Source organism: Hemitrygon akajei, chromosome 28 (genome assembly GCF_048418815.1).
Source record: "Hemitrygon akajei chromosome 28, sHemAka1.3, whole genome shotgun sequence".
Lineage (NCBI taxonomy): Eukaryota > Metazoa > Chordata > Chondrichthyes > Myliobatiformes > Dasyatidae > Hemitrygon > Hemitrygon akajei.
Genome location: NC_133151.1, coordinates 16,103,720 through 16,118,658, shown reverse-complemented (window position 1 = coordinate 16,118,658; position 14,939 = coordinate 16,103,720). Strand labels below are relative to the sequence as shown.

General features: G+C 49.7%; 1 protein-coding gene across 1 annotated transcript in view; it reads left to right on the top strand.

Annotated features, from left to right (window-relative positions):
• The window catches only part of LOC140717714 (ependymin-like), a 50,451-nt gene extending 49,187 nt beyond the window's left edge, over nucleotides 1–1,264 (top strand). Inside the window, exon 8 of the mRNA XM_073031393.1 lies at nucleotides 746–1,264. Within this exon, the coding sequence (XP_072887494.1) occupies nucleotides 746–821 (76 nt within the window). The 3' untranslated portion in view covers nucleotides 822–1,264. The remainder of the gene's footprint in view (nucleotides 1–745) is intronic.
• Nucleotides 1,265–14,939: the final 13,675 nt, after the last annotated feature.

Genomic DNA, 14,939 nt, shown 5'->3' with positions numbered 1-14,939 from the left:
CCAGTCCCTACACCCCTCCCTATCTGTGTAACCCCTCCAGCCCCTACACCCCTCGTCTCTGTAACCCCTTCTGGCCGCTACACCCTTCCCTGTCTCTGTAACCCTTCCAGCCCCTACACCCCTCCCTGTCTCTGTAACCCCTCTGGCCCCTACACCCCTCCCTGTCTCTGTAACCCCCTCCCACCCCTACACCCCTCGTCTCCGTAACCCCTTCTGGCCACTACACCCCTCCCTATCTGTGTAACCCCTCCGGCCCCTACACCCCTCCCTGTCTGTGTAACCCCCTCCAGCCCCTACACCCCTCCCCGCCTCTGTAACCACCTCTGGCCACTACACCCCTCCCTGTCTCTGTAACCCCCTCCGGCACCTACACCCCTCACTGTCTCCGTAACCCCCTCTGACCCCTACACCCCTCCCCGTCTCTGTAACCCCCTCTGGCACCTACACCCCTCCCTGTCTCTGTAACCCCCTCTGTAACCTACACCCCTCCCTGTCTCTGTAACCCCCTCTGGCCCCTACACCCCTCCCTGTCTCCGTAACCCCCTCCAGCCCCTACACCCCTCCCTGTCTCTGTAACCCCCTCCCGGCCCCTATGCCCCTCCCATCTCTGTAAACCACTTCCTCCTCTGTACACCTCCCTGTCTCTGGGCTCCTTTGGTTGGGTCTGGTTGCCCATGGCGATCTGTTGGGAGGACCTGGGACCGGATGGTTTTCCTTTCTACAATATTTCTGCCTTTGTTTGCAGCTTCTATAACCTGGTCCTGGGAATCCGAGATCCGACCGTCTTCACCCCCCCTCCGGAATGTGATGATCCCCTCTAAGAACCTTCTCCCAGTGAGCGGCTGCACCCATGGGTGTTCAAGTCTGTCTCCGGGGTAAATGCAAGCGGGGTGGGTCAGTTTCTGGATATTCAGGGAATTGGGGAAAACCTGTGAAAATCAGAGCCACAGGCAGCTATGGATGATAAATCATATAATGCAGAGTTTGATAGGTTCTTGATTAGTCAGGGCATGAGGAGAAGACAGGAGAATGGGGTTGAGAGGGATAATAAATCAGCCATGATGGAATGGCAGAGCATGTTCGATGGGCTGAATGGCCTAATTCTGCTCCAATGTCTTCTGGTTTGATGGGGATCGGGCAGCGATGGAAGCTGTGACAGGACCTCGCTGAATGTTGGAACAGACCAGACGGGCCGAGTGGCCTCCGCTTGCTCTTCATCCTGACCTCCATTTGCCAAATCACAATAAAGTTTGATGTGATCTTGCCTGCCTCTCTTGTTTCCTGCGGTCACCAGCGATCACTTGAATCCGGGAAGCCGGCGGGCTGGGAGGAGAAGGCACCCTGGAGGGGAGGGTGGTGGGGCCCATTGTTGTCTCATTGAAAGGGGGATAGAAGGAGCCCCTCCCTCATTGGTATTGGTGTTGTAGTTGGCTTATTCCGGTCACAGAGATACATGGCACAAGACGCTGTCCATACAGATCAGATCATTGCACAGGGCAGTGAGGTGGAACAATGTCAGACTGTACCAGAACGCAGACTGAAGTGTGACGGCGACAGAGAAAGTGCAGCGCAGGGGAACAATTAAACACAACATCACAACGAGGTAGATTGCGAGGCCAAATGTCGATATCGTACAAGGGGCCCGCTCAGGAGTCTGACAGCAGCAGTGCGGAGGGGTCTGGTGGTACGTCTGAGGGCAAATTTCCTTCGTATCGTACAAGGGGTCCGCTCAGGAGTGGAAGCTGACGTTGGGTCTGCTGGTACCTCCTTTCCGGCTAACGAACCTTCACCGGGGCTGGGGGGCCACGGACCCCTCAGTTAACGGTAGGGGGCTCCACGCCATCGGAAGGATTGGGGGCCCCCTGCTTTAGACAAAGGAGAGTCGCTGGATGTTACCTACTTGGGCTCTCAGAAGGCCTTTGACGAGATGCCGCAGATGGCAGCCGGCGGTCATAGAACACTGCAGCACAGGAAAGGGCCCTTCAGCCCATCTAGTCTGTGCTGGATGTTTAATCCGCTGAGTCCCATCGACCTGCACAGGGTTGATAGACCTCTATACCCCTCCTATCATGTACTTACCTAAACTCCTCTTAAATGTTACACCCTAATTTGCCTCCAGACAGCAAACATCTCCTCCTCTGTGATCTGTACGGGGTCCGTGATCTTGCTTCTGCTGCTGCCAGCCTCGCTCCTACAGACCGTGCGTCCGCACCCTGGGTTAAGGGACCCGCAAAGTGTGGATTGGGATGAGCTGTTTTCCGGCTGGGTAAGCGGGGGGTGGGGGGGGGGGGCTTTCCAAAGTGAAAATTTGGGAGTGCCGAGTTTGCATGTTCCTGTCAGAACAAAAGACGAGGATAGCAGGTTTCGGGAACCTTGGTTTTCGAGAGAGATTGAGGCGCTGGTTAAGAAAATAAAGGAGGCACATTAGAGGCAGGGAGGAACAAATGAGGTTCTTGAGGAGTATGAGAAATGCAAGAGCACAGTTGAGGAGGGAAAAAAAGATGTAAAAACATTTAAGATCTCCCCACTCTCTTTGGGCTCCGTGCATAGATGATGACCAGTCTGATCATCCAGAGGACCAATTCTGTTCCTCACAATCCTTTTGCTCTGAATCTATCTGTAGAAACCCTTAGAATTCTCCTTCACCTTGTCTGCTAGAGCAACCTCATGCCTTCTTTTACCCCCCTGATTTCCTCCTCAAGTCCTCTTGCATTTCTTGTACTCGTCGAGTACCTCAGTAGTTCCTCATTGCCTACACCTGCCATTCACTTCCTCCCTTCTCTTAACCAGGGCCCCAATGTCGCTCGAAAACCAAGGTTCCCCAATCCTGTTATCCTCGCCTTTTGTTCTGACAGGAACACTCAAACTCCACTCTCTCAAAAATTTAACCCCTGATGGTCTCTCACTCATCAAATACGCCTTTGCCGGAAAACAGCCTGTCCCAATCCACACTTGTCAGATCCTTTTAAACTGGCCTTCCTCCAAGTTTAGAATCTGAGCTCGTGGAGCAGACCTATCCTTTTCCATAGTTACCTTGAAACTAACGGCACCCTGATCACTAGATGAGAACTGTTCCCTTCGCACAAACTTCACTCACCTGCCCCATCTCATTCCCTAATAGGAGACAGAGTATCACACCCTCTCCAGTTTCTACGAGGGGTGATTGATAAGTTCGTGGCCCAAGGTAGAAGGAGACGAGTTATACAGCTCTCATTACACGCACATGCAGTTCAACTCTTTGAGTGATTATGCGGAAAGTTTGAAGTTAATAACTCACCTTCTACCTTGGGCCACAAACTTATCAATCACCCCTCGTATGCATTTTGTTTCATAACTCCAAAACATAAAACTAATGGAAAGGGAAAAAAAGGAAGCCTGGAGATGGGTATCTTAGTTTTGATTTTACTTTAAGCGTGCCGCGCACGTACAACGTGGCGTCGTGATAGTGTATACCATTCACATACTTTTACATATAATCCGTAATGAATCGTGTGCAAAGAATGTACCGTTCAGGGTAAAGATTTAATCACTGTGGAGGTTTTATCACTCTTGTGGGGAAACGTCTTTCAGGAAAGACACTATCCAACAAGAGTGGGCGGGGGTGGGGGGGTCACTCTGCTTGGCGGGTGAAACAACCTCGGCTCCGTGGAGGTTGTAGGAGTTGACTCCGCGGCCGCAGGGGGGCGGCCCTGACAGCTCTCTGGAGGCAGTCGCACCCCGAACAGCGCCCGGCAAACTGCGCGATCCGCCGATCTCTCCCAGGCCACCGGACAGAGCTTCCGGCCAACGCTTTCACCTTGACCGCGCCTGGACGGTCACGTGTCGCTCCCCCAACACGCGAGCTCTCCGCTCGGACGGTAAAACTACCCTCAGCCCCCACGTCCGACAACCTCGGTCAAGGGCAAGTTCGTCCGGGTGCTGGTGAAAACGGGGGAGCTGCACATTCCAACTATTGTGGGTGGCTGTGTAGACCGGAGACAGCGGGGGGCGGGGGGTCTTTTCTACCTCTCCTGTGAATCATCCCTGCCGTAATAGGGAGAGTTTCAATTCACACGAGGGAGAGTACGTCATGAGGAGAGTCCGCTTTTGTCAATGTTTCGGGTATTTCCTTTTCCCAGGGTAAACCGGACAATCCGTCAGCATTTCCATGGTTAGCTGTCCTCGTGAATTTGATCTTGTGATCGAGTCCTCCAAGAAACAGAGCCCACTGGTGTGGCAGTTGTTACTGGGATACCCTTCTGTGGGTTGAAAATGGACACCGGTGGTTGATGATCAGTAACGAGGGTAAACTGTCTCCCATACAAGTACTGGTTGAAATGTTTTACATCCCAAACCGGGCTCAAGGCCTCTCTGCCTACCTGTGCGTTATTCTTCTCTGCAGTAGTCAGAGAACATGATGCAAAGGTTGTGAGAGATCGTCCACTTTGGAAGGAATAATGGAAGAGCAGATTATTATTTAAATGGTGAAGGATTGCAGCATGCTGTTGTGCAGAGGGACTTGGGAGTGCTTGTTCATGAATCACAAAAGTTGGTTTGCAGGTACAACAGGTTATTAAGAAGGCAAACAGAAAATTGGCCTTCATTGCTAGAGGGATTGAATTCAAGAGCAGGGAGGTCATGCTGCAACTATACAGGGTACTGGTGAGGCCGCACCTGGAGTACTGTGTGCAGTTCTGGTCTCCGTACTTGAGGAAGGATATACTGGCTTTGGAGGCGGTGCAGAGGAGGTTCACCAGGTTAATTCCAGAGATGAAGGGGTTAACCTATGAGGAGAGATTGAGTCGCCTGGGACTATACTCACTGGAATTCAGAAGAATGAGAGGGGATCTTATAGAAACATACAAAAATTTGAAAGGCAAACACAAGAAAATCTGCAGATGCTGGAAATTCAAGCAACACAGACAAAATGCTGGTGGAACACAGCAGGCCAGGCAGCAATCTGTAGGGAGAAGCGCTGTCGACGTTTCGGGCCAAGACCCTTCGTCAGGACTGACCTTTTGAAAGGGATAGATAAGATAGAAGTAGGAAAGTTGTTTCCATTGGTAGGTGAGACTAGAACTAGGGGACATTGCCTCAAGATTCAGGGGAGAAGATTTAGGACGGAGTTGAGGAGAAACCGTTCTTCCCAGAGGGTGGTGAATCTGTGGAATTCTCTGCCCAGGGAAGCAGTTGAGGCTTCTTCACTAAATATATTTAAGAAACAGTTAGGTAGGTTTTTACATAGTAAGGGAATGAAGGGTTATGGGGAAAATAGCTGGTAGATGGAGCTGAGTTTATGGACAGATCAGCCATGATCTTATTGAATGGCGGGGCATGCTCGATGGGCCGGATGGCCTACTCCTGTTCCTATTTCTTATGTTCTTACGTTCTTATGGGGCGTTCACCTAAAACGCTCATAATGCTGGAGCAGACTCGATGGGCTGAACAGCCAAATTCTGCTTATGGCGTCTCTGCCGTACTGCTCCGCCTGACAATACCAAACCACTGCGCATCGGAGAGCCCCGGGAGCCGCCAGCGCAACGCCGTTCCAGCCCGGGGCGCCGGAGTTCGGGGTTCAATCCCAACGCCAGTTCCAGCCCGGGGCGCCGGAGTTCGGGGTTCAATCCCAACGCCAGTTCCAGCTCGGGGCGCCGGAGTTCGGGGTTCAATCCCAACGCCGTTCCAGCCCGGGGCCCCGGAGTTCGGGGTTCAATCCCAACGCCAGTTCCAGCTCGGGGTGCCGGAGTTCGGGGTTCAATCCCAACGCCGTTCCAGCTCGGGGCGCCGGAGTTCGGGGTTCAATCCCAACGCCATCTGTGGAATGTATGGGTTTCCTCCCACAGTCCAAAGACGCACCGGCTAGTAGGTGAATCGGTCATTGTACATCGTCCCGTGATGAGGCTAGGGTTAAATCGGTGGGGTTTTGCTGGGCCAGTACGGCTGGAAGGGCCCGAATGGCCTGTCCCCCCTGCTATCTCTCCAAATGCACAATAAATATACTGAACAATTTGGTCTTCTTTGGTTTTATTTTTACTGACGAGAACACAGATAAGATGTCCACAAATAACAAAACAGAGACTTGAACCGGACACCGAGAGGGACGGACATTCACAGAGGGGCGATACGATGACGGTTTAGGGCAGTGGTTCGTAAACAAATACATATGGACAGAGCAAGGCAGGTCGGTGCGGGGCAGACGGGACGAGGAGCAGTCTGCCTCTCTCCAGTTGGGTGTCAGGGGCTTGGGTAGCTCGCCCAGCCTGGGCACTGTCGATCTACCTCACACACCCTCACTTCCCTCTCACTCAAGCCTCACTTCCCCTCAACTCACCGTGTGTGTGAAACGCTCCAGCTTCCGGCGCCTGTCGTCTCCGATCTCGCCACTGGATGGCGCCCGAGACCAAAGCATCAGATCAGGGAGAATATTCTCAGCCCGGTTCAATATCGCTGGCATATGTCAAAAGTTCAAAGTCAATTTTATTGTCACCCTGGGATTCATTTCCTTATGGACATTCTCAATAAATAGAATAATAACCTTATTATGAAAGACTGCACCAACTTGGGCGTGCAGAGGTCAAGAAACGGTGCAAATACAAAACAGGAAATAATGTTAATGATAAATAAATAGGCAATAAATATCGTGGACATCAGATGAAGAGTCTTTGAAAGTGAGTCCACAGGTTGTGGGAACATTTCAGTGATGGGGCAAGTGAAGCTGAGTGAAGTTATCAACTGGTTCAAGATCCTGACGGTTGAGGGGTAATAACTGTTCCTGACCCTGGTGGTGTGAGTCCTGAGGCTCCCGTACCTTCTACCTGATGGTTGAGGGGATAGTAACTGTTCCTGACCCTGGTGGTGTGAGTCCTGAGGCTCCTGTTCCTTCTACCTGATGGTTGAGGGGTCATAACTGTTCTTCAACCCGGTGGTGCGAGTCCTGAGGCTCCTGTACCTTCTACCTGATGGCAGCAGTGAGAAGAGAGCACGGCCTGGGTGGTGGGGTGCTGCTTTCCTGTGACAACATTTCATGTCGGTGTGCTCAGTGGTGGGGAGGGCTTTACCTGTGAGGGACTGGGTTGTATCCACTGCTTTTTGTAGGATTTTCCATTCGAGGGTATTGGTGTTTCCGTACCAGGCCGTGATGCAGCCGGTCAATACGCTCTCCAGCACACTTCTGTAGAAGTTTGTCAAAGTCTTAGATGTCATGCCAGAACTCCTCTAACACTTAAAGAAATAGAGACCTTGCCGTGTTTTTTTTTTAAAAAAATGTGCTGGGCCCAGGACAGACCCTCCGATACGATAACATGGAGGAGTTTAAACTTGCTGACCCTCTCCAGCTCTGATCCTCTGCCTCATGGTTCCCTCCTCCTGAAGTCTGTCGTTATACTTTGTAACTTCAAAACGCTCAACTCATCCAAAGGAATACAGGGGAGTCCAGGAACGTGGGTCTAACTTTGAGTTTCCTTTAGCTGAGGCACGATGATGTATGCCATTCATGGATTATTACGTCTAACCTGTAATGAGTTATTTAACTGAACCAGAATACTTAACCAAACAATATATACAAAAATCACTGAAATATTGAATGCACAGCTCTCCTCCCTGCTTAGCTCTGAACTCCAACTCAATGTAGAATTCATCTCAACTATATTACAGTATGCTATATAATACGACTACTATATAGAATCCACAGCATAGTAAATCCTTCAGTTTACCTTGATCTCGGGAAGATGCATTTAGTTTACCGGAGTATTCTTCTATCGCTCCCTTTACAATCTGATCTTTGCTCTTGGTTCCCTCATCCACAACATCACCTGACCAATCCTCTGTTTTCGTATCTCCAGTGACTACGTTATTTTTGGCCTTCCCTCCATCCGGCTGGGCTTCGCACCCACTGCAGCAAGCAGCTGTTTGTCTCCCACTTGAAGCTCGTGCAATGACCTGAACGCACGCAGACTTCTTCACGCTCACAGAAAGCGGCTTTCCCGACGCTCCTTGAGCTCTCCTCCAGCTGAAGCCCGAGCCGCATTTCGCCTGGTTAACGAGGCCAGAGGCGTTCGCAGATACGCCGCCGACAGAGGTGGTCGCAGTTGGCCGACTGCTTCTGTCACTTCCATGCTTCCTCGGAACGGCGGGGTTCCTCCTTGGCCCGAGATGCTCTCCAACCAGTCAGGGGTTGGCACCAACACCGTTTGTCCTCTGATGGGCAGAGGTCCATGGCGTACAGCGTGGAGACATTAGTAGCATCATCTCAGTTCCCTTTCGCTTGACTTCATTGCAGGGGATGTCTCCAGTCACATTGTAGCTGTCTCAGCCAATCACGCCCCCACAATGCCAGCCTTTACCACATACAGGCCTGATGTGGTTGTAAACCCCACAGGAGTCATCTTTTTCTCCAGTTTTAGCTCTTAGTTCAGTAGCTTCGAAATGCCGTTCAAACTCACTTTGTGGAATAACTGAGCCAGCGTCCAATCCCACTTGAATTAATTTACCGTTCACTTCTGGTGTGGGCCATCCATGCTGCTCGTCTGTTGTTAGTTTTCACACTGTAAATCTCAAGGCTAGCCAGTCCTGTGTCACTCTCATCATTATCAGGTTTTTCATCAACAGCAGGCGGGTCGATGCCCTTTGTGTCACCTCAACTTGACTTTGACCTTTTCTCTCTTCCCTGTGCAGCCCGACACGCTCTTTGTATGCGTCCTACACTGCTGCATTTTCTGCAAGTTTTGCCTTTGGACCCGCATTTTGTTTTTGGTGAACGTGAGCCCGTGCTACAACACTAACCACAATTTGTTTGGCCAAGCAGGCTTCTGTTCAGCTGGTGTAAGTTTGTTCACCCTCTCTTTCATTCCTGACTGCAAATTAACTGCTTCTCTGTCTGCGGTTTCCATTGAAACAGCAATTTCAACTGCTGTTTTAAACGTGCTTCAGTTCGGAGGAGATTTTGAATGCTTTCTTGTAAGGTTTCATGACTAAATGATCTCTCAGTGCATCATTAGCCCATTACTGAACTGACAATTGCTTCAATTCAGGCACATACAGTATACTGAAATGGACTTCCCTTCTCTTTGATTTCACATATGAGACCTAAGACATTTTGCAATCAACAATGGCTTCGGTTCCAAATTTCTGTGCATTACTTTGACGATACCAGCAAAGCTAATTTCTGCTGGTTTGGTTGGGGTAGACAACATAATCAAAGATCCCACCCACCCTGGACGTTCGCCCTTCTCCCCTCGCCCACCGGGCAGAAGAGACACAAGGCAGAAAGCTTGCCCCACCAGGCTCAGGGGCAGCCCCTATCTTAAACACAAGAGATCCTGCAGGTGCTGGAGATCCAGAGCAACACGCAGAAGATGCTGGAGGAACTCAACCTGTCAGGCAGCAAATGTATTCTGTGTGGTCTTCCACAGGGTCTGTGTTGGGACCGATTCTTTCTACGTTATACGTCAATGACTTGGACGATGGAATTGATGGCTTAGTTGCAAAGTCTGCAGGTGATATGAAGATAGGTGGAGGAGCAGGTAGTTTTGAGGAAGTAGAGAGGCTACAGAAGGACTTAGACAGATTAGGAGAATGGGTAAAGAAGCGGCAGATAGAATACAGCATCGGGAGGTCTTACACTTTGGGAGACGGAGTGAGAGGGTTGACTATTTTCTATATGAAGAGAAAATACAAAAATCTGAGGTGCAAAGGTACTTGGGGAGTCCTTGTGCAGGATTCCTGAAGGTTAACTTGCAGGTTCAATCCGTGGTGAGGAAGGCTAATGCGACATTCGCATTCATCTCAAGAGGACTAGAATACGAAAGCAAGGATGTAATGTTGAGTCTTTTTAAAGGCCTCACCTGGAGTATCGTGAGCAGGTTTAGAAAGGCTGACTGGAGAGGCTCAAAGGGTGTTTATGAAAATGATTCCAGGACTGAACGGCTTGTTGTTTGATGACTCTGGGCCTCTATGCACTAGAATTCTGAAGGACGAGCGGGGAACTCTTTGAAACTGATCGAATGGTGAAAGGCCTCGACAGAGTGGATATGGAGAGGATGTTTCCTATAGTGGGGGAGTCTAGGACCAGAGGACACAGATAGAGTGGATATGGAGAGGATGTTTCCTATAGTGGGAGAGTCTAGGACCAGAGGACACAGATTGAGTGGATGTGGAGAGGATGTTTCCTATAGTGGGAGAGTCTAGGACCAGAGGACACAGATTGAGTGGATGTGGAGAGGATGTTTCCTATAGTGGGGGAGTCTAGGACCAGAGGACACAGATAGAGTGGATGTGGAGAGGATGTTTCCTATAGTGGGGGAGTCTAGGACCAGAGGACACAGATAGAGTGGATGTGGAGAGGATGTTTCCTATAGTGGGGGAGTCTAGGACCAGAGGGACACAGATAGAGTGGATGTGGAGAGGATGTCTCCTATACTGGGGGAGTCTAGGACCAGAGGACACAGATAGAGTGGATGTGGAGAGGATGTCTCCTATACTGGGGGAGTCTAGGACCAGAGGACACAGATAGAGTGGATGTGGAGAGGATGTTTCCTATAGTGGGGGAGTTTAGGACCAGAGGACACAGATAGAGTGGATGTGGAGAGGATGTTTCCTATAGTGGGAGAGTCTAGGACCAGAGGACACAGATAGAGTGGATGTGGAGAGGATGTTTCCTATAGTGGGGGAGTCTAGGACCAGAGGACACAGATAGAGTGGATGTGGAGAGGTTGTTTCCTATAGTGGGGGAGTCTAGGACCAGAGGACACAGATAGAGTGGATGTGGAGAGGATGTTTCCTATAGTGGGGGCAGAAGGGTGGGTTGGCAAGTTTGCAGACGACACAAAGGTTGGTGGTGTTGTAGATAGTGTAGAGGATTGTCGAAGATTGCAGAGAGACATTGATAGGATGCAGAAGTGGGCTGAGAAGTGTCAGATGGAGTTCAACCCGGAGAAGTGTGAGGTGGTACACTTTGGAAGGACAAACTCCAAGGCAGAGTACAAAGTAAATGGCAGGATACTTGGTAGTGTGGAGGAGCAGAGGGATCTGGGGTTACATGTCCACAGATTCCTGAAAGTTGCCTCACAGGTAGATAGGGTAGTTAAGAAAGCTTATTGGGTGTTAGCTTTCATAAGTTGAGGGATAGAGTTTAAGAGTCGCGATGTAATGATGCAGCTGTATAAAACTCTAGTTAGGCCACACTTAGAGTACTACGTCCAGTTCTGGTCGCCTCACTATAGGAAGGATGTGGAAGCATTGGAAAGGGTACAGAGGAGATTTACCAGGATGCTGCCTGGTTTAGAGAGTATGGATTATGATCAGAGATTAAGGGAGCTAGGGCTTTACTCTTTGGAGAGAAGGAGGATGAGAGGAGACATGATAGAGGTGTACAAGATATTAAGAGGAATAGACAGAGTGGACCGCCAGCACCTCTTCCCCAGGGCACCACTGCTCAGTACAAGAGGACATGGCTTTAAGGTAAGAGGAGGGAAGTTCAAGGGGGATATTAGAGGAAGGTTTTTCACTCAGAGAGTGGTTGGTGCGTGGAATGCACTGCCTGAGTCAGTGGTGGAGGCAGATACACTAGTGAAGTTTAAGAGACTACTAGACAGGTATATGGAGGAATTTAAGGTGGGGGGTTATATTGGAGGCAGGGTTTGAGGATCGGCAGAACATTGTGGGCTGAAGGGCCTGTCAACCCTTGTGTTCTAAAAACGCCCAAAGACCTGGCCTCCACAGCTGCACGTGGTAATAAATTCCACAAATCCGCCATCCTCTGGCTAAAGAAATTTCTCGGCATCTCTGTTTTAAATGGACACCCCTCTATCCTGAGGCTGTGCCCTCTTTTCCTAGACTCCCCCACCATGGGAAACATCCTTTCAGGCAGACAGACATACTTTATTGATCCCGAGGGAAATCGGGTTTCGTTACAGCCGCACCAAACAAGAATAGTGTAGAAATATAGCAATGTAAAACCATAAATAATTCAATAATAACAAATAAATTATGCCAAGTGGAAATAAGTCCAGGACCAGCCTATTGGCTCAGGGTGTCTGACACTCCAAGGGAGGAGTTGTAACGTTTGATAGCCACAGGTAGGAATGACTTCCTATGACGCTCAGTGTTGCATCTCGGTGGAATGAGTCTCTGGCTGAATGTACTCCTGTGCCTAACCAGTACATTATGGAGTGGATGGGAGTCATTGTCCAAGATGGCATGCAACTTGGACAGCATCCTCTTTTCAGACACCACCATCAGAGAGTCCAGTTCCACCCCCACAACATCACTGGCCTTACAAATGAGTTTGTTGATTCTGTTGGTGTCTGCTACCCTCAGCCTGCTGCCCCAGCACACAACAGCAAACATGATAGCACTGGCCACCACAGCCTCGTAGAACATCCTCAGCATCGTCCCGCACGTCTACTCTGCCTAGGCCTTTCAACAACGAGACCCTCCCCCTCATCCTTCTGAATTCCAGCGAGTACCGAGCCAGAGTCATCAAACGTCCCTCGTATATTAACCCCTTCATTCCCGGAATCATCCTTGTGGACCTCCTCCGGACCCTCTCCAAAGGCAGCTGACGCACCTTAAGCACCAGAAGCCATCGTGCACGGTACAGGCAGGACTGGGCGAGGGGTGGGGGGGTGGGGGCTTGAGACACAGGGGGACACTGGACAGGACGGAAGGGGAGTTACGCCTATTCCCGTCGACCTTTCGGTTCTTGAGCAACCCCTAATCAGTAAAGCAACGGCAAGCCCTTCGATCTCCTTCTACTAAATATAGTGGGGGTTTTTATTTTGGTTGTAATTATGATGCGTTTCTTTTTGCGAACGTCAAGTATAGTTTATCTTTAATTTTCGATCTTGTGAGTGTTTCTGAGGCTCTGCTGCAAGTAATAATTTGTCATTTCATCTGTGCAGGCGTGGACTTGTCTCAGCAACCTTCTTCCCCGTGTACATTTACATGGATTGGGAATTTGCCGCGGCGTGTTGGTCAGGGCGTGACAGCAGCGACAGAAAAAGCCAATAGTTTTCCAGAGTATAAATCATTCTCTGAAAAAAAAAACCATTGAGACAACGGGCACAGACTCTGCGCCCCAGCGATTCTCCCTCTCCCTCTCGGCTCCCGAGTCGGGGGCGGGGGGGGGGGGACTGAGATAAGTGCCGCAGCAGTTAGTGGTATCGGAACAGTGACCTGCTGCCCTCCCGTCTCGCTGTCTGTTCCTCCCCCTCGCTAGTGACAGAGAGAGTGTTGGGGTGGGCAGTAGTTTCTGATGGACTCCAGACCATGGGCTATTGTTTGCATGGTGGGTGGTGCTTTTTGGGGGAAAGACGGCAGGGGGAGGGGGGGCTTTGGGTTTCTAACGTTTCCCTGTCATTCATTCTTTGGGGTTTTTTCTTCCATTTCACGGGTGTCTGTGAAGAGTAAGAATTTCAGGTTGTATACCCCATACATTCTCTGATATTCAATCGATGGAATTGGAGGTTAAAGTACAAATATAGAATAAAATGTGTATACATGCATAAAATGAGCATGTATTTACAATGTAAACAGCATTAAAATAAGTGGTTTCAAGCGTAAACGCAGTGATGGGGTGATAGATAGAGGGCGGTGGGTGGGGAGGTCCAACGAGAGTGGTTGATCAGATTAACTGCCTGGAGGAAGAAGCTTTTCTAATGGTTTGAAGTTTATGTTTTAAGAGCTTCAAAGTTCAAAAGTAAACTTATTATCAAAGTATGCTCAAGTCACCAGTGTACAACCCTGAGATTCATTTTCTTCAGAATCAGGTTTATTATCTCCGGCGTGTGTCGTGAAATTTGTTAACTTAGCAGCAGCAGTTCAACGCAATACATAATGTAGAAGAGAAAATGAATAAGTAAATTATAGTATATGTATACTGAATAGATTTAAAAAATTGTGCACAAACAGAAATAATACATATTAAGAAAGTGAGGTAGTGTTCATGGGTTCAATGTCCATTTAGGAATCGGATGGCAGAGGGGAAGAAGCTGTTCCTGAATCGCTGAGTGTGTGTCTTCAGGCTCCTGTACCCCCTCCCTGATGGTGGAGGGGAAGAAGCTGTTCCTGAATAGTTGAGTGTGTGTCTTCAGGCTCCTGTACCTCCTCCCTGATGGCAGAGGGGAAGAAGCTGTTCCTGAATCGTTGAGTGTGTGTCTTCAGGCTCCTGTACCTCCTCCCTGAAGGCAGAGGGGAAGAAGCTGTTCCTGAATCATTGAGTGTGTGTCTTCAGGCTCCTGTACCTCCTCCCTGATGGCAGAGGGGAAGAAGCTGTCCCTGAATCGCTGAGTGTGTGTCTTCAGGCTCCTGTACCTCCTCCCCGACAATAACAGTGAGAAAAGGGCATGCCCCGGGTGAGGGGGGGTCCTTAATAATGGACGCTGCCTTTCTGAGACACCGCTCCCTGAAGATGTCCTGGGTTCTTTGTAGGCTAGTACCCAAGATGGAGCTGACTAGATTTACAACCTTCTGCAGCTTCTTTTGGTCCTGTGCAGTAGCCCCTCCGTACCAGACAGTGATGCAGCCTGTCAGAATGCTCTCCACGGTACATCTATAAAAGTATTTGAGTGTTTTTGTTGACATACCAAGTCTCTTCAAGCTCCTAATGAAGTATAGTCGCTGCCTTACTTTCTTTATAGTTACATTGATATATTGGGTCCAGATTAGGTCCTCAGAGATCTTGACACCCAGGAACTTGAGACTGCTCACTCTCTCCACTTCTGATCCCTCTATGAGGATTGGTGTGTGTTCCTTCGTCTTACCCTTCCTGAAGTCCACAATCAGCTCTTTTGTCTTACTGATGTTGAGTGCCAGGTTGTTGCTGTGACACCACTCCACTAGTTGGCATATCTCACTCCTGTACGCCCTCTCGTCACCACCTGAGATTCTACCAACAATGGCTGTATCATCAGCAAATTTATAGATGGTATTTGAGCTATGCCTAGCCACAAGGTCATGGGTAT